Here is a 23,141-nt window from a genome sequence, read left to right as displayed (position 1 = left end):
ATAATAGCCGCCTGCGTCAAAAGTACTGCCAATGCTAACTCAAAACGGAGAGAGAGCCCCTTCGTCGAAGGAGATTTAGTCTACCTCTCCACTGAAAACTTATCCCTGCCCAAAGGTCGCGCTCGAAAGCTCTCGCCCAAGTACATTGGTCCTTTTCGAATCGCCCGAGACTATAAGAATAACACTTTCTTATTAGATCTCCCAAGCGAACTAAAACAACGTGGCATCCACCCTGCATTCCACGCTCATCTACTGCACCTCCATGTCCCGAACGACGACCGAAGGTTTCCGGGTCGGCAGCTTCAACAGATTTCGGATATTGGTACCCCCGAGGAATGGTCAGTCTCCCGCATCTCTGATCATCATGGTGCAGGTACTGATGCCATATTCAAGGTCGTTTATACGACCGGTGACCATGTCTGGCTACCTTACCACGTTGTTTCACGACTCGAGGCCCTCGTTCAGTACTTAGAGGCTCTGGGAGTTCCAGGTATCAAGCACCTTACTAAGAAATTGCATCCCGATCAAAGCAATATACAGCTCGCAACCGTTGGTACATTCGCCGAAGCGAAAAACTTAGTATATGGTGTATCTGATCTACCACTCAACGACTTAGCCGAGGCCAGCCAAACGTCCGACCCGCAGAGTATAAAACCTCGTGCCGGGTCACCCAGTACCGCTACACTCACCACCAATACCTCTCCCATCTCTCTGCTTTCGATGCCCCTAATCGGTCGCGGACCCCATTCCAATGACATGGTCGTTGATGACCCGGTACCCCTTCGCACCTCCGAGCAGACCTCTGGTCCTCGTCGAGAAAGATCTTCCCACCGTGGACGAGGTTATCGTCACCGTGGCGGGCGTCAAGGGCATGACCTTCCGCCCCGGGCTCGTGAGTCCAACTCCGATGCCATGAGCGCGTTCACTCGATTCTTTCGAGCTGAAGCTCAAGCCAGTAAGTACCCCAGCGGATATCGTCTCCCTGCCGGTACTTACTTTACCCGTCGCACCCCATTAGAGGAGTTAGCGATCAGGAAGGAGGCTCATGCCTTTGATCAGTTGCTTAGGGCCAAGCGATCTGCTCGGCCCCGTGAGTACTCTCCCTACCGTCCTGGAGGGCGCAACATCAAGCTGGACAATCGTCCCCCGCTCCGTGATCTCCCATCCGAGAACGGACAGTCACGACGTGCTCCATGTCATGCACCCAGGCACTCACCTCGCAGAGGTCCCACCACAGCTGCCCAGGTCATTGCAGAAGTCAAGACCAACGCTGCTGCAATCCTGGTGCCTCCTCCCGCCACCATCGTCACCACCCCAGACACAGGTCCGGACGTCGAAGAGATTATTGCCGCTGCCGAGCAACTCGACCTAGAGCAATCTAGTAATCTCCAGGATATCACGCCTGATGACGTCTTTGGTAGATACATCTCCCTTAGCCTGCTGGTCGTCAACACGCTGATCCTCCTCGTCCTATTAGCGGCCTTCGCGTCCATCTCCGAAGGTGCTAGCCCCGCGTAGATTGGCGACTCCAAAAGTAAAGGTCCCCTCGCCGAGTTGACCTGGAGGGCGTATGTTACACTCGTAAACAAGTCGACATCGAATATTGGTTGCTACCTCTAATATTCTCGTCGTCACATTTTCTCCTTACTCATCTTTATTTTCCTTCTATCCAGTTCCATAGTTTTCTATACCCTACAGTACTTAAACTCGCGTAGAACTACTGTTAGGGTGGTTGATCCTTTCCCCGAAGCAACAAGCTTAGTTCTAACAGTTCTCTCTGCTGGACTCTAAGTTGCTTTATAAGTCAACTTCTCGTGTGAACGTCTTTCTAGACATCACAGTGTGACATGGGTGGACGTTACCCGGATACCCACCCGGGTACCACCCGCGGACGGAATGTCATCAGTAAACCGGTGAGTTCTTGCTGGGGATTATGCTGATTATGGTGCTTTTACATGGTCATATATTGCTTTATATCACTTTATATTACAATGTGACGAAAACCTTTCCTATATATTACGATATATAACGATATATGACGATATCTTCTTCTCACAGGTTCTCTGATGGTGGGACAGATGGTACAGATGGTGGGTAGCGTGGATGGTTCCATCCGCACGGGTACGGGTCAGAGGACGTGCTAAACAGGTGTATCCGCAGGTATCCGCGGGTAGTCAGTACTCAATATCTTTCGGCCGAGTCAAACTCAGAACTTGTTACCGAACTCCCACCCAATGTCAAAATCAGATTTGTTGTTATCAGAGCTATCAAAATGTGATATTACTTCTAAGTTTTCAATGTTCAAAACTCGATGTGCAAAATGACCAGTCCAATTCCACTCTTCGTCCTCAATCAGATTTGTCTCAATGGCGAGGAGGCGTTGTATTTCACCAGCAGGTACTACATCCTCGGCACCCAGGTCACCAGCTATAGGTCCACCTCATCATAAACAACCAGCATCTCCGACATCGATTCCTGTTCTGCAATCTCCCAAAAAGAAGCGACGAGCCAAAGCAGAAAAATCTGACCTTGACATTTGGGACGAGAACGACAATGACATCATTGGTATTTCCTTGCATAATCTTAATGTTAAATGTAGCTCATTGTCATTTTAGAGGCATCAAAGGCACACTGGACTTCAGCAGTCTATGATCACTACGAAACGTCGCTCAGGTGCCATACCAAAGGCGAATTACGGATCATATTTTCCCAGGATCCGGAGAGCTTTACACTAGTACTCCAGCAGATCTCAAGGCACCAAGTACTATCACTGACGGGGTTTTTCAAAATGGGTATTGGGTTTCAAAATTCGCTGATCATCATATCGCAAGCTACGCACTGCACAAAAATATTCTGCGATTTTAGCCAGTGTTCTCTAGTGTCTATAGAATACAGCTGTGAAGATCCTATAGAAAACATCGAGCAGTTGTGTTCACAATAAATCATCCATTGAAATATGTCACACCACTGAATGTTAATGATTGTAATGCTACAATCTATATACTTTGTCAAACAGGACAAAAACTATGTGAAAACAATCTCTGTCCTTATACAAATGATGCTTACCACTGCGATTTCTATATCATGATTGAGTGAGGGCAGAACCATGTTATCAGTGAAGTTGTTGAAAGAGTGGATGCTGCACCGTGACTATAGTGCAGCATCAATTATAATCTCCGCTCAAAAACTGTACATCAAGTAAGACCCGTCGATAGGGGAGGTGTATCTTATAGCAGGCTGCCTCCAGATGGGCCAGGTCATTACTCACCAGCGCAATGACCTGGACTGTGAGTTTAATCCTCGTTGGTATATATCCTACATCCAGTCTTTGATTATACACTTTTGTGAACATACTCACTCTCAATCTATTACTATCATATCCTTTCCACTTAATGCACATACATACATTTCGATTTACTTACTGTGGATAGCTGGTCTATATAATGTACATGCACGAATCCATAGAATCTTTGATTTCCTTCAAACACTCGTTCAGATATTGAGATTCAAAATTCTGCCGAGTGTACCGTTGTGGAGCTATAAAACTCCAGTGTGATATTGCTGTGACAAATTTTGAAACAGCATATCCAGTCCCTGCCAAACTGACATCGCACAACCGGATTCCTTCTGCTGCTTGAACATCATCGCAAAAAAATCAAATTTCACCTGGGTGTGATAGAGCATGATTTTTCCCACAGGTCTGTCAAGAAGCGGAAAAAAAAAACTTCTTGACGAGTGTGCTACGCTTCAAACATTGAAAACCTTTGAAAAACCCCACCAGTGATAGTACGTGCATCAAGGAACTTACGCATGTACTAGTATCAAGTGATGAATGACAAAGATCAACTACGTCAATGATAATGTTGGTAGTGGTGAGTCTGAGAGACGATGTTAGATGTCCATTGAAAATGTCGATTGATGCGCACATTAATTAAAATTCCTGCCTCAACTGCTACACTGCAGCTGCTATGCACATAATGCGGCCTTTGGCAATGAATATTAATGAATACTCAAGCTCAGATGAATGGTGTGGCACGAATGATGGTATTGAAATCGCTCCTCATGTCTCTTCAAGTTAGTCAATATCACATATTCAAGTCACGAATTCAAAGGCACTTCCATTGCCTATGAAGCAGGGGAAATTGTCTACACTCCAGGAACAACTACATTGACCAAGTCAGCAACGGACTATATATTGTGTCATCAGTACAGCATTAATGCGAAAGCAGAAGTACGATTCACCATCCAGATGTGCTTAAGCAATGTCATGGGTATCTGGCACCCACTGTGGGTCGTGGGTGTGGGTACCCAGGGGTATGGGTGAGGGTAGGCACTTAGGATACCCACACCCCTACCCACACCCACATGGTGGGTATGTAGGCAAAAAAATTATCTTTGCACTGTGATATGTGATTCAACTTTGTCAAATATGCTAGTAGTGGTCTCAGTGAATGGTATGCCTAGGTTGAATAGCCAACAACTTCATTTTCAATAATACTATCTTTGTCATCTATGTTGATTCCATTTATCATGTTACATGTAGACTATAGAAACACAACTTTGAACTTTGGCTCAGTAGTGTTCAATCTATATGTTACTGATATGTCAACTAATTGATAAGATAAACTAGCCATAGACTCACCTTAAATAGCACTACAATTTTCATCAAGATACATAATGATAATAACAACCTGTGTTTGACTAAACTCATCAATATGTATTTTTATTTTGCTCAAATTACTACTGATTAACAAAATAAGACTCACAACAGACTTGTCTCAACTAGTATTACAAGGATAATGTCAACTTTTATTTTTGCATTTTTCAGAGACTTACTGGTGTTGGGTTTTTATTTAGCTTTATCTCTCTCAAATGACTGCCAATTAACAAGGTGAGACTAGCAATATATTTGTCTCCAGTATTACTACAACATTCATTAAGATATCTAAGTGTGTAGTACCAATCGTTCATGTGATACCCATGGGTATACCCTCTATGGGTGTGGGTATGGGTAGCCATCCCTGGTACCCACGAATAAACTCACACCCACCAGTGTGGGTGTGGGTTTTTGGTGGGTGTGGGTGGGGGTATCACCACAGATACCCATGGGTATACCCACGTCATTCCCTAGATGTGCTCATAGACAGGTTGCCAGCCATCAGTAAGCAGTCTTAGTTGCAGATCTTTTGACCGCCACACTATTGACAGCAAGGGGTGGTGAGCAACGGAGTTGAATCCTGGCTGCAAAACAAACTACTCGTACTCACCACCACCAGAGCATAGTTATGACTGCAGCAATCATTGTTGATGCAGCAGGTCTTCAAAGTGGGCTTGCACTGTGCAGCGACAGACATACATGCTGCTAAGGAGTAACAACTACGAGGAAGGAGAAATGCATGATTTATGCGAAGTGATACAAGCTTTGTAAAAGAGACTCTGGGCTACTGAGGCAGACGAAGCTTGCTTTGATACACAGGAAATTTCATTTTGGGAAGAACTTCCAAGAGGTTCTACCGCTTTGGAATATTGATTCAACGCACCTGGATGGCAGGACTCCACAACGGATAGTTTAGGATGAATTCATTGGAATCCCAGAATCAGAACCTGCCTTGGATGCATATATCTCCAGTTGATTCATCGTTGGCCACGTCATCTCAAAAGAATGAAAGCCTGAGTATCCAGTCTAGATCATTAATAATCTCATTTAGTAACATGAATGGTATGAACTAGACAAGAATGACTCACATAGTAGAGACTTCACGAAGAAAACTACAAGACAGCGTGATCCAGAAAAACCTACTCCAGCTGGTTGTCATCATTTGAAGTCCCCCCCTCCTGGCTGCGTTTCTCCATTGTCTTTCATCTTGAACGACATTCATGACAAGCTCTAAATAATGCAGTGCGAGTGTCGACGATCCCGGACAATCGCCATGTTGACAAAGGCCAGAATCCACCTCTGCACATTGAGGCCCCGATTTGGTCCACAATCTTCACTGACACCCAGAACGGTATACCATATGAAATTGGACATGAACGTCCACACCAGTACAGTGAGCAGGGATGGGTCGAGGTTGTAGAGTTTATTCAGATGTACATGGCCAGCGCAGCTGATCCAGATATACTACGATGACCCCCGAAAGGGAACATATGACTTTCCGGATGCTAGGTGAGCACGCCATGCCGAGGGTTGTGTATTGACGACAGCTACTGCAGAAACTCCATGAGCGGCTACATGACAGTGTCTATAGTGATGCAGCAGCAGCAGATTATACCCATAGAGACTACTCCAGTAAGAGTATAACTGCGACTTGTCAGACTGTCATGATCGTAGAAAGCTGAATCAGTTCTAGTCTCAGCGGTGAACATTGCATAAGATATTGTTGAGTCAAAGCCATCCTGAAAATTTGGGAGTGCATCATACGCAATAAGTCTGGAAAGATGCCAATGATCTTCTATTAAATTGGAAGAAATTGCTATGAGAGAGAACATAAAACCAGGTTTAAGCCAGGCTCCTTCCCAGCTACTGCTTCGAGTATGGAGGGCGGCTAGGCGTGCGGAACTGTCCGAAATCACGTGAATAATTAAAACCCAGCACAACCTTATTCCCCTCACACTCTCAGCAGCGGCTGGAAGATAACATTTGTAAACATCGTCAGCCACAGTGGTTGAACCATCGGAATGTGGAATTTATTCATGGAGAATGAACTTAGGGTTAGAAAGACCTAGGCATTTTTTGTATTAGGCAATTGAAAAACTTGTGCTATGTAGACGTAGCAACATGTGTTTGCCATTAATGGCTTCGGCTGCTCCTATTCCAACTCTCACTTTCAATACAGATATTCCTTCCTTAGCTCAGATCCAGATTGTGACACAAGAAAAATTTGCAGTCAGAGCTTATTTATGGCAACTGAAGGTTGCGGAGGCACTCCTGAAAGGCGACCATGATGTACTCTGTACTGCAGGTACAGGAATGGGCAAGACACTAGGTTTCTGGATAGCATTGTTATTCTGTCAAGGTATACAAATTGTCATCACACCTCTGAATATGCTTGGCAAGCAGAATGCAGCGTCACTCGCCAGGGCAGGCATACGAGCTATTTCGATAAGCAGTGAGACCGCAACCCCTGCAAATTTTGCTGTGAGTCTGGATCTGGACTGCAAAACTTTTACTCACTGAATAATACCCCAAGGCTATTCATGCGCTCAAGTACCAAGCGGTACCTGTTAGCCCCAAACAGATTATTAAACCCAACAGAGAGTTTGAGAGGCTAGTAGTAAAGGATGAGTTACCAAACTTGTTTGATTGTCTAATACAAAAAATGCCTAGGTCTTTCTAACTCTAAGTTCATTCTCCATGAATAAATTTCGCATTCCGATGGTTCAACCACTGTGGCTGATAATGTTTACAAATGTTATCTTCCAGCCACTGCTGAGAGTGTGAGGGGAATAAGGTTGTGCTGGGTTTTAATTATTCACATGATTTCAGACAGTTCCACATGCCTAGCTGCCCTCCACACTCGAAGCAGCAGAAAGTCTGGGAATCTGAATTTCCGGCAGTCCGGGTCTGGTGGTCTACGGGTCTGTCCAGTCCAACCGCCTATGCCCGGCTCTGTCCATCTCAAGTAGTGATGTAGTCCACTGATAATCAAGATCGAACACTCAGTACTCAGGCCTCAGGCATCGACGCTCGACTCGAGACACCGAGCATGGGAACTTTCCATGGCTTACTGCAACATCTCGAGAGCCAGCCTGATGTTACTAGCTGTAACTCTATTACTACCCTTTTTTGTTTCATTAGTATCACGAGCCGTCTCAAAGAGGACATAATCCTCGTACAACTGGCTCAAGCCTCCATCTCTGAGCCCCCGCCTGTGTTATCCCCTGCCTTCAACACTTTCCTTGCCACGGCATGCTCTATCTCACCAGTGCAAGCTAATGATGTGTGGATGCTCTTACAAGATGTCATATGGCATGGTGCCATTGACAAGGATCTCAGTTCAGTGTGGGTGACCGATGCACCACGGAGGGGATTTGGTACGTTCACGCACTGTCCCACTTGTTATTGACTGATGTCACCTTTAGCTGAGTACCTCCTTTACCCACCAACCCAATACTGCACCCAGCCTGACTGCCCCCGTTGAATCAAAGCCATGACCCTGAAGAAGGCCGAGCAACAAAATGTTGTCCTGTTCATCCTTGCACATGGGCCATGTGCTGCACAATCTGTACACCTTTACTGCACAGGTAACTACTACATTTCACACTCTAACTTTTCTTCCTCAATCTCTTCCCTTCCAGACTGTCAGATTGATTACCGCCACAACTATACCATGTCTGGTGGTATTCGGACCTACTATGACAAACAGCCCGAGACCATCCAGGTTACGGATCATGTCTTCATGGAGAAAGATGTGGTTGAGCTCTTCAAGATGGCTATGGATGTCTCATGGTAATTGTTTTTTTGGCTTAGATGAATCTATCGAGACTGACATGGGAGATCGCACACCAGGACTTCGGCAACAAACTGCGCACAACTATACAATATGTGCCTCTCACAGGGAAAATGTGCACCAGACGGCTATCTTGTCAAATTTGAGATTACTGGTGACCACGTCTGGAATGCATTTGTAATCACTACACTACTCGAAGACCGCAAGCGCCACATGTGTTCCCTCACTGTTCCTCAGACTGGCAACCAGTGGGACTGGTTCACGCAAGTGATGATAGATAGGAATCACCGCATTCAATTGTATGGCTTTGAAGATGTCCATCGGCACTACTGTAATAGGTGTACTCGAATGTATGCCAATGACCAAGGTGTTAGTGAGTGCTGTATTGTAACATCGATGACATGTACTAGTAGCTGACCTACTACTATGTATTTTTAGCCACACACAAGGTCTCTGTCGTGGTTGTCGATGGCGTAACCGTTGGTCACCCATGCTGTGCAGTCCACAACTGCCACACTCCACTGTCGAACAACCACCACCAATTCTGTCCAGCTCATTCTAGCTATGATGGCACGTGCTCCATTATTGGCTGTAACCTACCTGTTGTCCCTGGCCATTGTACATGCTCAATGCCAGATCATAAAAATGTTGAGGGAACCTATGAGTTGCATGGGCAGTCTCGGTTTCAGCTCCAGGAACGTCTTGCTTGTGCTAGAGTTGCTCACTCTAACAACACTATCAGTCAGGATGTCGAGATCTCAATGCTACACCTGCCAGATGCTGAAGAAGAATACGAGCTCAATGAGACGGGTACCTTAGCACTACCTGTTGTCGATGGTGGTGACCTGACTCCTGCTGTCAACATTGGTCATGGACAGTCCACAAGGTGAAGACTGGAAGCAATGTCCGGTCGCTGAAGGACACACAATGAACAACTGATGGTTGCACCATGTGGCATGATCATTGCATGCAGACTTTCTTTGGGGCAAAGGGAGTGGCGAGTGTTGTGGTATGTAGAAGCCATTGTTTCCTTGGGTTTGATCTTAAAAATAATCTTACTGCTTCCCTTCTAGCAATTTATCAAGAATGTCTATGCAGGTAACGACTCAATGAAGCCTGACCACATCTTCTTCAATAACAACTGCACTCTTTCAAAAATGGTCAAGGATGACCCATTCTTCGAGGGCATTGGCTTGTCAGTGGACGTGTTTCACTTTAACTGCAAACACTCAGAGAGCGACACCATCAGTGAACACCTGAGTCCTTGACATTGTAGCCTGTGAGAATTACACGAGGGCTCAATTATTTTACTGCCAAGCATGACCTTATATACTACAAGAAATCAGATTTGTTCTTAGCTAGTCATGTATACTTATGACTATAGACTGGCAAGAGGAGTTTGTGTCAAAGTCAGTGAGATATTATCAATGCAAGCAGCAAGGGATGCGAGTGCCTTCTTGTTGTTGTTGTCGGACAATCTCACCTGATATCATTTGTGCTTCATATTAGAAGGTTATTCAAGACTTTCCCAAGGACAGTCATTTTAGAACGGGCTAGCAAGGATAGATTCATGTCTCAGTTCATGACAAAGCCATGAGATATCACTGCCGCAAGCAGCAAGGGGTGTGATGGCCCACTTATTGTTGTTGTTGAGCGATCTCACTTAATATCATTTATGCTTTATCTAACATATATAAGCACGAATAGCCGCCGGCTCGGTGTCAATTGTGTCCACCCTGTCATGCTGTGCAGCTCTGGACACACGCTCTCATCTGTCTCAGGTTTGCTTTTCATCAGTTTTCTTCCAGCACTGACAAAGCATGTGCTTTTTTTCCCCTCCGCATGGCCTGGCGGATGCTCGCGCGTGCCTTGACTGTGCCTTTCTCTTGCCAATTCAATGAGAAAATTTTGGAATCTCTACCTGGTGATTACTGTGAGTAATGAATGATAATGCATTGAATGAGAACTGAAAAATGCCAAGATTGCTATCTAAGTTCAGACATTTCAAAAGAAGCGGACCACGCACCTTTTGACGCTCCTAAACAAACATCAAACTACTCAGCCACGCTTACTGCACCCGGAATGCCTTCCCATCGACTGGATCGCAAAATAAACTGTATATGCTGCCATACAACACAACCTCTCAGTGGAAAAAAGGATTGGTGAGGATTGCATGTGTATGAATAACTGCCCTACATCGTCGATTCATTGAAGTCCAACTGTTCCACAACCTCAAGAACCACTGTATCCCACGTATCACATTTTCCTTCCACCCCTATCGCTCAAGCTGGATAGTGAATCGCAAGCAGTTCCCTTCAAGACTGGCTTATGCGACAACTTTCAATGGATGTCAAGGCCTCACGCTCTCTCGCACAATTCGAGATCTCAGAACTGATCCTTTTGCGTGTGGTCAACTATATACCCCACTGTCCCGTGTCAAAAACTGTCAGAATATGTGTGCTTATGTTCAGGAGTGAAGAATGAGGACAGAGACAGATACAGCAAATATAAAATAGAACACAACGACCGAAGGTCATTGCTTGTAATCAAATATCATCCAAGGCTTTTCAAAGGAAAGTCATTTTAGCACTAGCCAGCAAGGATAGATTCATTGTATGTTAATTCGTGACAAACTCGTGAGACATCACCACCACAAGCAGCAAGGGATGGGAGTGTATTTCTGTTGACACAGTTGAGCATTATCAGTTGCAATCAATTGCGTGTCAAATTGCAATGCCATTCAAGACATCCCAAAGCACACTCACTTTGGCACAGATCAACAGGCGTACATTCGTGTGCTGCTTCAAATGAAATTACTGAATGCAGCCACAAATACCAGTACGAGCTAATGGCACACACATGAAAAGGAATCACACACACACAGTATGATTGAATTGATAGGAAACACAAACAAAATTGAGTGTCAAATTCTGCTGCAAGCATCCAGTTCCAAATCTACATAAAATAACATGAGATAGTATATGAAATTCACTGGATGCCGTGACAGAGAGACTGGGTTTGGACAGCGATGACTAGGGCTTGGAACATCTGGAGTTAAAGGTATGCGTATGTACGCTTGGCATTGAGCACAGGACCAACATAGATTCTAGAAGCACTAGTAGTCAGCCAAGTAGATAACCATATGAATGTTCCTCTAGTAACTTGAGTATGGCCGCGCACACAACCTGAAGAACCGCTGGCAGCTTAAGAGACATAGCATGAATGTCATGGACATGGAGAATAGACCAAAAATCATTGAGGACAAGAAATGTCAAGCAATGATAAAACTTACCTTTCACGAGTTCCCACCCGATTGAATCAACACTCTCTTCACAACCAAACTAAACCGAAAAATTGCCCGCCATGTTCACTCAGACAAAACGTGAGTCACAATCCACATGTTCGATTTCTCCTCCGTCATATCCATGGGAGCTCTGACGAGCACCATGTGAGAGTGGTCATGGGTAGAATGGATCAGATGGCTTACCTGTGGTTTGTACTCTGAGGCGTGGTGAATGTTGGAATCATTGCATAGCTTGATGCTATAATCCTGTGCAAAAGTGTGAGTGGATGTAGATGTGGAGAGGGAGAGGGAGAGGAGGGGTGTCATACATGACACAAGTTGCTACAGTTCCCCGTCAATGAGAACCAAAGACAAGATCGAATCTCGACATGAACGTACCAGGCCAAGAAAAAAACAAATTCATGAGATCTAATATCACCCCATCAATCAATCAACATCACCTCAGGACACGTGGTCGCCACTCACAATTGAGGTTCAGCCAAGAAAATATCTAGACATACTTCAGCATGAACATGAACACGACACAAGAAAGAAAAGAATGCATGGCCAGAAGGACACCAGCAAAAAACACGATGAAATACAGCATGATGCCTTGGGTATGGATGATCGTGACGAGAGACAATGAAGAGGAGCACCGATAGCTGAAGATAGTTAGTTTCGACAGTACAAAGTCTAATATTGTAGCTGTCATGAATCTTAAGTACCGTGCTTTGATACAAGACCAGATGGGACTTACCATACAGGGACGCAGCAGCTGAATATGTGGGATTCACAATCATGAATCCGCAGAATTCAGAAGTTAAAAGGTGATGAGGAGATTTGTGTTTATTTTGAGTCTGCTTTTGTGGAGGGATAAGAGAGGTCAGGTCGCTGGTGTGTATACGGATGTGGGATGCATACCAAGAATCATCATGAACCAGTGTCCTAGAGTCATGAGTCCCTTGAACAGACAGACAAAATGACTGGTCTTTCAAATGGTCCATCTTGAGCATGGTATGAGACCAAGTAACCACCAAGGACAGGAAAGACTCACATTCGGATGACAAGGTTCGTGGATATACAAGCCACAATGATATTACCCGAGAACTGGGACATCACTATTCACCATTGAAATAGAAGTTGGTGATGGAGTAGTAGAGCACTTTCGACCTGGTAGCAACCTCCTTGCAAGCCCTCCGAGTCAGTTGTTGCGCACTTCGCACCGTCATAAGGTTTGTCTGAAGACCCATGACTCCAACAAAACAAATGCAATTTATATTACTAGGTGAGTGCAGGTAGAACAAAAGCAAATGGATCACTGTGACAGGCTCAAGACACCATGACAGCGGTGGCCACTCAGATGTGTCACACATAGTAGTATCAGTTGGACCGAATGTCATGGTTAAGCACTTTATCATCACAGAAGTGAGTACTCGTATACAGTACTGATATGTGGGGAAGTAATACAATATTTTCATCTACCTTCACCTCAATGCATGCTGCTGCTAGTACCAGTCATGAAGCACGGCCGCTAAATGCGATGTTTCCGAATATAGAATTCAGATTTGCGAGGAGGAGGTTGAGAGGCGGGATGTTGCTTGCGTCTGGGACGTCCACGAGAAATTGTAGATGTTTCTCCGAAGTCAGTGTCTGATGCCGAAGACTCGGAGGGAGATGGGGTATACGAGGAATCGCGCGTACATTTTCCAGCTCCTATCTGCTGGGGCTCAGTTTCGGCCTTAATATTGTCGTGCCAACTCACGTATCGAGCGTGAGAGGTCGAGTGTACTGCGCCATTCAACAACGAGACAGTATCGTCCCAATCAATTGAGAACATCGCTCGAGCTTCTTCAAGCCAAGTGACGTCCATGGTCTCGTCGAGCCATTGAGTGAAATTGATGAACATGTCTTTGACTTTCTCCAAACCTCGACGGAGCATGTTCACGATGCCGTCCATCCTGATCTCAGGAAACAGCATCTGGATATAGTCAGAAACTTTCGAATCAGCAACTGATTGTTCGACATTGAAAAAAAAATGTATGCCATGTGCCATGTACTCTTCGTCGTGATCATCAATACTTATCTGTGCTTCACCATCTTTCTTGATCCATACCATATACTCAACCGAACTAAGATGACACCAGTCATGCCCTGTGATCTTGACAGGTTCACCGAGTGTGAATTCTTTGGTGATGAATTGCTTGAGGACCATGGGCCTCTCTGAGGCCGAGAGAGTCTCCGACGCGATGGAGCCCACCTGTGGACACTGGTTTGCCTTCACCTCCTGAACTATCGCTAATATGGCCACAGCAGCCTCCAGATGAGCTCTGATGATCCTCCCCATTCTCTCCAAGGTGCTGGCTACAGTGACTGAGCATGCGCACTCTCCGATGAGCGGAATCAGCAGCTCGTTGGCGAGCCCTTTTGCTTTCATCATACTGGTACATATATTGGGAATGACTGATCTACCCGGGATCTCCAATGTTAAGTTCATGTTGACATCCGAACAGATGAGTTTGTGATTGTATGGAAGAAGTTGCAACGTAGAAGCGAAGGAGTCCTTGATTTTGGTGAAGGGCACTCCATGGACGGTACTAGGCATGTCGACAAGGAGGAGGCGCTCGATATAGTCGTAAGTCAGCCTTGACTTCCCAGTTAGTACATCACCACAAACAGCATAATGTACGCACCTGGGTCTTACTCGGCCCCTCTCTTCCAACACATTTTGTAACATATTGTATTCCCGCACCTCGACACTGTGAAATTCCTGTAATATTTGGTAAGCATGGGAGTTTCGGCCTTGAATTGGTTCAGAATACTATCACACACCATGACATGGCCAGTCTCTGAATTCCTTTTGATCATTTCTTTCAGTATCCTTCACCCATCTTCAAATATTGATCAGAATGGTCAACTATTGATTCTCGTACAACATACTTGAGGTAAGGCGATGATTCAAATGACGCAGATTGTTATCATCCGAGCCACGGTCAAACAAAGGATTTGCCCCGATCATAGCCACAGCAGAAGCTTGAGGTAGCTTGGGCATCTTGTTCTTTTCAGTCTCACGGATACCAATTGGTAAGGATGTTTTTGACTCAGAGGTGATTGTCGTAGACTCAGTTGCAATACCCAGCTGCGGTCTGAAAACTGGGGTGGCTGATTTCACCAGATAACGATTCGGCTGGCCATTTCCAGCCTTTGGATTCCAAGTCATAGGTTGAGGTGTTCCCTGTGGAGTGGAGTTAGTTGTAGTTTCATAGTTTCTATGGGGAGTATGGCAGGCATGGCTAGTGTTAGCTACAGTCAGAGTCGACATGACTGTTCAGTGGCACTAGTGTGTGACGGTAATCTTGACTCCAGATCCTAGGCAGGTGGAGATTGAAAGCGGAGGCAAAAAAACATACACCAAAACAAAAGGAGGTCAACGCGGAACGAAGACACTTGAATTGGTATATCAACAAACACGATGACGAGCACGTTTCATAGCACACATGATACAACATACCCCCTTCTACACGAAATGCACCAGACGTTCTAGGGCACACTCACACAGATTGAACATGTTTTTTGCTTCCGACTTGAAACTCCGCATATGTGGCTGTGCTACATTCTCATGTGCCCTAGAATGTTGGGAATGAGACTAGTGTGACGGAGGCATTGTCACAATAAATGTGATATACTCAATATAGTGATTCGGCAAATGCCACGCGGACTGAGGTTCTATAGAAATGTATGGAGGGAATGAGTAAAAAAGTGAGGTGAAATGAGACGGGAGAAAAGAGTGAAGTGGGGACTACTGGAGTATGATGCATTAGGATGATGACATATAATGGCATCCTCTTCCCTTCTGCCATACCTCTCTGCTCAAACAAGGTTATGGCTTCCAAGCCACGTATGGCGACTTCACTCATCAATTGACTATGATGCTGGCCAACTCGTTGAATTCCTCTTCCTGTTTGGTGTTGGTGTTGACAATAGTGCCACATGCTTCTCGCTCTCCAATCTCCAATCACCATTTGCTTCTTCAAGTTAGCCTCCTCCATCTCCGTCTCACTGAGCTCCTGTTCCACAGTGAGCTTATTCCAGATCTCTTCAAAAAATTCTTCTTGCATGCGGCCAGGACGTCAGCCTTAAGATGTTCGGTCTCGGCCACGTATTTTTTGGGCAAAGAGTTTCCTGGCATTCGTTGGTTGATCTACGGCTTGTTGCAGATGGCATAATCGAGGGTAGAGAGGGTCTCTTTCATGTTGGAACGAGCAGGAGAGATGGTGGCGATTATACACATCTTTGTACGGCCGCCAAGTGAGTCTTGTAAGAGACGGGTGAGTTTAAATTCCCTGTGATTCAAATGTATCAGTGTAACTCTATGACTCATAGATCGAACACACTTACCAATAAGGGATATGTGTCGAATGCTTGGCAAGGGTGTTTATGACACGGCCCAAAGTTGAAGCTTTGGTCGATCATGCCTGCTTCTCTGACCCTTTTATTCTCTGCTCTAGAGCGTCCGATGTTCTCCGAGCCTGCAAGATCAATGATGTTGAACTTACCAACCTTTAGAAGGTCATCTCCCATGGAGGATGTCTCCTTATTGTGAATAACGATTATGAATATGGAGTGCGAACGACTGGAGTGATTGATGAATTTGGTAGCTACAGTCTGCTGACGATGGCTACCTTTTGTGAGGAGGGCAAGTGAATCTGTAGCGTCTTTGACAGCTGTCTTTTCAAGACCCTGAATAAAAACACCTTTCTTGCTAGCGTCATCAAAAAATTTGAGGCCAGCTTGGTTGTCCGCGGGATCATCTTTTCCCATAGGTTGTGAGGATCCTGCAGGAGCGAAGCAAGAAAGTCTAGAAGCTCCTTTACTCACGATAGTGCACTGGCATACAGCCCAGTTGGTCATCAAAGCCAAAGAATTCGAAGTTGGGACTGTGACTTATGCTAGTACCAGAGACCTCACAGCCCCTGATAAATGCTCGATCATCTAAAGCAACTGGTACAAGTAGGCGATGTAATAAGCTGTCACGAGTTTGCATGATGACCCTGGTCGAAGGGACTTCACAAAAGAACAAACTGAGTCTATTGGGAGTTGTGCGGCGGAAACAAGTGGCTAACCAAATGAGGTATTTACCATAAACAGATTGAGAGCACTCAGTGAACGTAATACTAAACGAGTGGAAAAAGAAGGAAGACTCGTGAGCCTTGGGTCATAGATGTAGTAGTCGCCTGAAAACAGACAAATAGCTAGTGCTCCTCCGGCCACTTTATAAAGTCCATCAAATCCAAGTATGATTCCATCATGGTTGACATTGGAGTAGCCGCAACCGCAGCCGTCGCACCAACTGCATCTGACTGAGACTTGGCATGACAACCACAACCCAAGTCAACATTGACTAATGGTTCTGAGCTACGTTTCACGGGACTCTCGACCTCAGGCCTGTCCTTGGAACGGAGTGAAGTGGAGGCTGTCACCCTGTTATGGATAGCGGGGCCTGCAAAGGAATCAACACCATTGTTGAAACTTGTAGTTGAAAACAGAAAGAAAGCTCACCTGTGTGGGGACTATTGAAACTGTGATAGACAAACCTGTCAAGTTTAAGAGCAATCTGGCATCATTTATGACGACCCTTCGATGGGTTGACCATCTGAAACTTCATGGGTTTTCCTGCTACTAGAAGGTCAATGATTGTAGTACTATTGAGCAACATGCACATACATGGGCCCATGGCCACTGCTCTGCGAATACAACTTGAAGAATTGATGGAAGGAGTCCGAGTCAACACGAGGCATAGGCTCTTATATTGACTCGAACTCAGGTTTTATGACTAAATTGCTAACCAAGTGCAACATGAGTGGTCAGTTAAGTCCATAAGAAAGTTCTAAAGATGCTTGTTGATTACCAGACCTCAAGAAAACAATGTAGCAGCTAGCACCGGAGGATGACGACATAATGTGGAGATGTTAGAACCCACTCTGTTATCCGATCAATGATGGTTCGTTTGATCTCAGTGAAAACATGAATTTCATTACATAACCAAAACAATGTACCGTAGACCAACAACTTGCTCACACTACCCAGAAGAATATTTTCATGCATGGTTGTTAGTCCTAATTACATCAATTGTACCAGCAGCTCTGAGAGGTCGCTGACATGCTAACCTGTCATCAAATGCTCCTTGGCTCATAGTACTAGTGGGACTTGGAGAAGACTCCAAAAAGTCCAACTGCTATATTGATTTGGGTTTGTAAAATATTAGATCAACAGGCTTTCATATGGAATGAGTTTTATTATATCTCCCAAGGATACCCTGGACCACATCACACATGATTTGGGTGTTGAGAGCCTGATTTCTAGAATCTTGGAAGGCAAATATTGCGCCACATTGGATCTTTGAGGCTCTATCATCATGTTTCCATAAGTTGTTCGCTTGAGCGAGTGAAAATTTTACCTTGACGGGTACTCTTGCTTTTCGTTGTGGGAAGGCAATTACCTGGGGAAAGTCGAGTCAAAACAATGAGGGAGGCAAATGGGATCCATAGCTACAATCAAGCGAGATGCTATTAATAGAATTTAGATGCAAGCTACAAGAGTTATGTACCCTTCTGTGACCTTCCACGACCCTCTGAAGAGTATCGTCCTTGCCTCTAGGAACCAAGACCGGCACATCAGCATAGTTGTATACAGTAGACTGTTGGGGAGTCATGGAAAGACACAGGAATCAATCCAAATGATATCTTGCCTCAAGTGAGTCAATTAGCCGGATGATAAACAGCAGGAAATATGTACTAAGTACAGAATATCATTGCCATCAAGGATCAATAGTGGCTCTTTGGCAGAAGGCAGAGAGTTCTCCCCATGAAGAATAGCATCCTGAGAAAAGTAAAAAAAAACATGGTAAGTCCTTAAACAGTTTCATGACATCACATCCAGACATACAATGTCAAATGCGAATGCCAGCACAAATGAGGCTGGACTCTGTTGGAAATTGCATGATCTGTTATACTGAAATCCAATTGTGGTGGCCAGCAGAGTTTGCGCGATGCCAGCGAACGGTGAATCTGAAATCAACAGAAGCCATCCGTCGTCCAGTGTTATCTGCTTTGTTAGATGCACCTACATCAAGTGTCAACACATGAAAAACAAAGGTAAGACAATGGATCACTCCTACTGCGAGTTGAGCCAGTGTGCATGCACAGTATGCTCGGCCTCACAGGGGCTGTTGACTTGGACGGTGTTTCTTCGCTGAGTGTGGACGAGGAACTGGTGGAACAATGTCATATATTTGGATCCGGTGTAAAGAGTAGGTTCCTAGTGGGCTTATACTAAAGGTGTTACCTTAAGACTCAAAGTGTGAGTGAGATGTTTGTCCCAAGAGACTGCCTATAGGATTATCTCTTGATATAAATTGCAAGGGATATCTTGTTAAGATCGAGGGTGAGAGAAGGAAAGTATACCTCTAGTACGTTCAGAGTTCCGAAGAATAGTCCGGAGTGTCCGATGAGTTGTCCAAAGCGTCCGGTATAGGTCCGATGTCTAGAAACGAAGGTCCGAGGTTGTGCGAAGCTTCTGGCGAGCTTCCGATGAAACAGCAAGGTTTCCGGTAAAGAAATACAGCGGTTATTGAAGTATAGAACTTTTTTGCATAGTACAACTAGCGAAGTCTGTTGAAAGACTTAAGGATTTCAATAGCAAAATGGCAGCAGTGAAGCTGAACAATTGTTCCAAATGAACAAAGATCAATTGTGAAGTACTAATAATACGGAAGTGACAACTACTAACTATGACTCGAAGCAAGGGAAGTGAAGTGTGTTGCAAGTACCTAGCGAGCCAGAATATATCCTACAACGTGAAAGTCCGGAATCTGCATAGGTGAAAACTGTAGCGAGATAAGACATCTGAAATGTAATAAAACACAAGGCAAGCCGCTATGAAGATATACATGTAATAATGCACGAGGAGCATATCTATACATATTAGCAAGGGTTTTCGACGTACATGCCCCTAGACATAATCAATAATAGATAATCAAATGAGAAATGCACCAGCGAAGTCAAACGGACAAGGACAGGACATGGTATGGAGGATCGGAAAAGCTAGAAAAGGCCTCAGAAATGGACGGATGACCTTCAGACGACTCAGACAAGTGCGCGGAACTTTCGGAAGATTGGAAGTGTGTCGAGGAATATAAAACATGATTATCACCAGATACGTGTCCAACACCAGCCCGAGTGTTACACCGGGGAAGTGCGTGCATAAATTAATTTCTAGCCTGCGACGGTGAGGTCATGTGTGGGTGTCTCATGCGGAGATAATGAGAGTGGTGTGGGTAAGAGGCGTGAAGAAGAAATTATTGCTGCAGGTGATGCACCTGCTGATCTCGGGTGACACGAGGCTTTTGGGAGCAAAGACTGGGGTTGTTCGTCATACTCATGAGGGAGAGATGGGCAACAACCAGACGAAGGCGAGTCTTGAGGTTGTAAGTGTCTTATTCAAGAGAGCCTGAGCTCACAAAGAGTGCTATTTGAGTGGCGCTTGTGGGGGTGAGAGCATTATCAATAGAGCACTTAATCGAATGGGCAATGATCTCAGGGATGATGCCATGCTTATTTGGACGATCAGGATGGGTGCCATGTATAAGAAGGATGCGAACGACGCTTGTGTGGCCGTTTGCAGCAGCAAGATGAACTATAGGAGTGGCAAAGTCGCACAATATTTGAAGGGAAGTCTGTAGATAGTATACATGATCAGAATCATGGATTAATACAGAAACTTACCTTGACGCATCAACACCTGTTGCATTTGATGAAAAGATCAACTGTGAGAATACAAGCAACAGCTGTGCTAAATAACCTTGAATTGCATGACAGCATATCCTATAAACTGATGGTGCCTGAAGTGAACAATTCGTCAAGATACATAGCAGACTACAATATTGAGTAACACACCATCTCAGGCTGGAAGCTCACGTACTCAGCAGACCTAAGTGAGATGAAGTCCAAGGTGGAGAAGAAACTTGCAGGAGGCCAGATGACCTGGGTGAACTTCACAAATGGAGCAGAAGCTCGGAGAACATCAGATGTGACACCATCACCCGGAGTTACTCAGACTCCCACGTCTTACTAATACTATGAACATGAAATTGAATTGTAAGATCATACATACACCGGAAGAGACCAGAAGAGTATGACTGGGTATGTACCAGTTCCTGAGTCTGGGTCCATCACTTCAAAGCGCGATCTGAGAAGCTCTATGTATAAAGCTTGAGTGTTGAATTCCATTCTTGTAAAGATCGTCAGGGTGTCGACTGTGTGACAGTCAATCATAAGATACTGCCATGAAAAGCTGGATGCGCACTTACTAGATGTGATTACACAAACTACACCATGATCCATCAAGCCCTCCAATAAACGCCTCAGAATCATGGTGTCCACAATATCCATAACTTGAAACTCATCAAAGCATAGCACATATGCCTCCTTTGCCAGGTCCCGTGCAACAGGACTGATGGGATCGCCACCAGAGTGTCCCATGAGCAATTTAATAGTGTGTCTGTGTTTATGTGCATCGATCATGAAGGCGTGGAAGTGCACATGACGCTTGCGTGTGATAAAAGGGGGCAGTGTTTGGTAAAAGAGTGTTAAGACCATGCACAAAGGGTAGGACTGATTCTGAGGGGCTTGGCTTCAGCTCGTGCGCTGCGCCCCTTACCCGAGTATGTGCCCTTAATTTCAGATTGGTGTCCGAGGAAAGTCCGAAGACGTCCGAAGACGTCCGAAGGACATCCGAAGGCGCGGGAAACTTCGGAAGGACTTTCCGGATGGGTACAAGTAACTTCCGGATGAGTGCGGGAAAGTTCTGGAGGAACTTCCGGAAATTACAATGGGGTTTCGTCCTAATACAGATACGTGTAATGGCTACTCAGGACTTGTCCTGAGTAGAAGCAAACAGAGGAAAGGCTGCAAGGACAAAGTCCGAAGCAGAATAGGTCTGGAGGACCACGGGAAAGTTCCGGATGAACTTCCAGAACTTCGGATGAGCGGAGCTCTGGCCTAGGGAGAAACTCCCTAGGCCTGAGATGGATATCAACTAAGTTGGAAGACTAGAACTGATATGAGGACTTAGAGTGAAGACTAGTGCGAGGACTAATATGATATTCAGACTGAGGTACTACAAGACATATACACGAGTTTATATACTAAGAGAAATAACGGAAGGATCAATAAGCAGAGTCTGAGGCTATGTATGAAGCATATGCAAAGGTTAACAAATGCAAGTCAGAAATGAACATAGGTTGATGGATCAGTAAGCATACCGGTAATAGATATAACCGAAACAGCGGAATAGAGGAAATACTGAATAGGCTGTGTATAACGTTATAAGAACAGGAAATGAATTAGGAAGCTTATCTATATCGGATTGGAAGCGGATTTATACATCGGATCGGACCGGATCGGATATGGTCCAGATGAGATGCGTGGATATATAGGATGTGGCATTAGGGCGATGGGACAAGGATGAATGATGCAGGCTAGCTGCGAAGGATAAGGGATCTGGATGTGGACATGCGGATGTGGATGTGCAGAGGTGCAGGGATCCGGATGGGTACTGGAGACATGGATAGCACATCCGAAGGTCCGGATGAGGCATGGGAATATTATCGGATGTAGATCCGGAATACGGGATATGACAAAGAGGAGCATTGTCTTTCCTGTGCCAATGTCGCCATAAAGATAAAGACCCTTTGGTGCCAATGCAGGTGCCGTTCCTGGTACTGGAGGTGCGTGAGAAAACAAACAAGATATCTAGCAGCAAGGGGTCAGTGATCCTGAGAGAAAATGAAAGAAAATCACCAATGAATCACTTGTCCTCGCTTCAAGTATAGGTGGGGGGTTGTACTCGAGTACCTGCTCCCAGAAATGCTGAAGTTTTCCGACAATACAAAAGTAAGAAGATGATCGAGTTCAACAGCCTGAGTTCTTGTTATCAGTTGAAAGGCCAACAGTGGTCGAACACAAGATGAGGCATTGTGAAATGATATGACACAGTATTGTTAGAGGTAGTTGGCAAGGGAGATGTGGAAAGGCGAATGACATGATGATGTCCCATATTTTCGCAAATTGAGTAGTCAGATCATTGATCCATAGACGTAGAAATTCAACATGTGAATGAATCAAGTGACAAACAGAAGTTACAGAACACCTGCATGCCGCTGTCTGCAAGGTTGGGTTAGTAGTACTAGATGAGACCGATGGCAAAGAATACTATGAGTCTGGGGATTAGAGACATTGAGAAGGAACAAGGCTGGCATGTGCTCCCTGTGATCCATGTGTTGCAAGGAGGACATAGCCAAGCCATCCTTATTGATAACCAGCAAGTCATGCAGCCAATATGATTGCTGAGAG

General features: G+C 45.0%; 6 protein-coding genes across 6 annotated transcripts; 3 read left to right on the top strand and 3 right to left on the bottom strand.

The window, feature by feature from the left end:
- Positions 1-6,898: 6,898 nt before the first annotated feature.
- On the top strand, positions 6,899-7,123 carry F5891DRAFT_893135 (uncharacterized protein; the record flags this gene model as incomplete). The annotated part of the gene is made up of 1 exon (XM_041373325.1): positions 6,899-7,123. A coding segment is annotated over one exon (225 nt), but the record flags the coding sequence as incomplete, so codon positions are not given.
- Positions 7,124-7,703: 580 nt separating this feature from the next.
- On the top strand, positions 7,704-9,523 carry F5891DRAFT_948423 (uncharacterized protein; the record flags this gene model as incomplete). The annotated part of the gene is given in 7 exon segments (XM_041374806.1): positions 7,704-8,049; positions 8,083-8,136; positions 8,149-8,244; positions 8,299-8,449; positions 8,510-8,823; positions 8,889-9,336; positions 9,370-9,523. Coding segments are annotated over 7 exon segments (1,563 nt in total), but the record flags the coding sequence as incomplete, so codon positions are not given.
- Positions 9,524-11,068: 1,545 nt separating this feature from the next.
- F5891DRAFT_978400 (uncharacterized protein) lies at positions 11,069-12,849 on the bottom strand (the record flags this gene model as incomplete). Its single annotated transcript, XM_041376790.1, has 10 exons — positions 11,069-11,130; positions 11,216-11,266; positions 11,333-11,405; positions 11,525-11,556; positions 11,743-11,791; positions 11,938-11,992; positions 12,133-12,162; positions 12,220-12,244; positions 12,491-12,678; positions 12,788-12,849. The coding sequence occupies 10 exons, from the start codon at positions 12,847-12,849 to the stop codon at positions 11,069-11,071; spliced, it is 627 nt and encodes a 208-aa protein (XP_041228530.1).
- Positions 12,850-13,264: 415 nt separating this feature from the next.
- On the bottom strand, positions 13,265-15,052 carry F5891DRAFT_1186095 (uncharacterized protein; the record flags this gene model as incomplete). The annotated part of the gene is made up of 4 exons (XM_041366645.1): positions 13,265-14,375; positions 14,424-14,500; positions 14,563-14,600; positions 14,671-15,052. The coding sequence occupies 4 exons, from the start codon at positions 15,050-15,052 to the stop codon at positions 13,265-13,267; spliced, it is 1,608 nt and encodes a 535-aa protein (XP_041228529.1).
- Positions 15,053-15,931: 879 nt separating this feature from the next.
- On the bottom strand, positions 15,932-16,551 carry F5891DRAFT_948406 (kinesin motor domain-containing protein; the record flags this gene model as incomplete). Its single annotated transcript, XM_041374804.1, has 2 exons — positions 15,932-16,151; positions 16,175-16,551. The coding sequence occupies 2 exons, from the start codon at positions 16,549-16,551 to the stop codon at positions 15,932-15,934; spliced, it is 597 nt and encodes a 198-aa protein (XP_041228528.1).
- A 3,499-nt stretch (positions 16,552-20,050) lies between these two features.
- On the top strand, positions 20,051-20,862 carry F5891DRAFT_978398 (uncharacterized protein; the record flags this gene model as incomplete). Its single annotated transcript, XM_041376789.1, has 4 exons — positions 20,051-20,215; positions 20,285-20,462; positions 20,506-20,556; positions 20,693-20,862. 4 exons carry the CDS (start codon positions 20,051-20,053, stop codon positions 20,860-20,862), a joined length of 564 nt encoding a protein of 187 aa, XP_041228527.1.
- Between the last annotated feature and the right edge of the window lie 2,279 nt (positions 20,863-23,141).

This window comes from Suillus fuscotomentosus, assembly GCF_016647785.1.
Source record: "Suillus fuscotomentosus strain FC203 chromosome Unknown F5891scaffold_15, whole genome shotgun sequence".
NCBI classification, from domain to species: domain Eukaryota; kingdom Fungi; phylum Basidiomycota; class Agaricomycetes; order Boletales; family Suillaceae; genus Suillus; species Suillus fuscotomentosus.
This window is presented reverse-complemented; position numbering and strand designations above follow the sequence as displayed.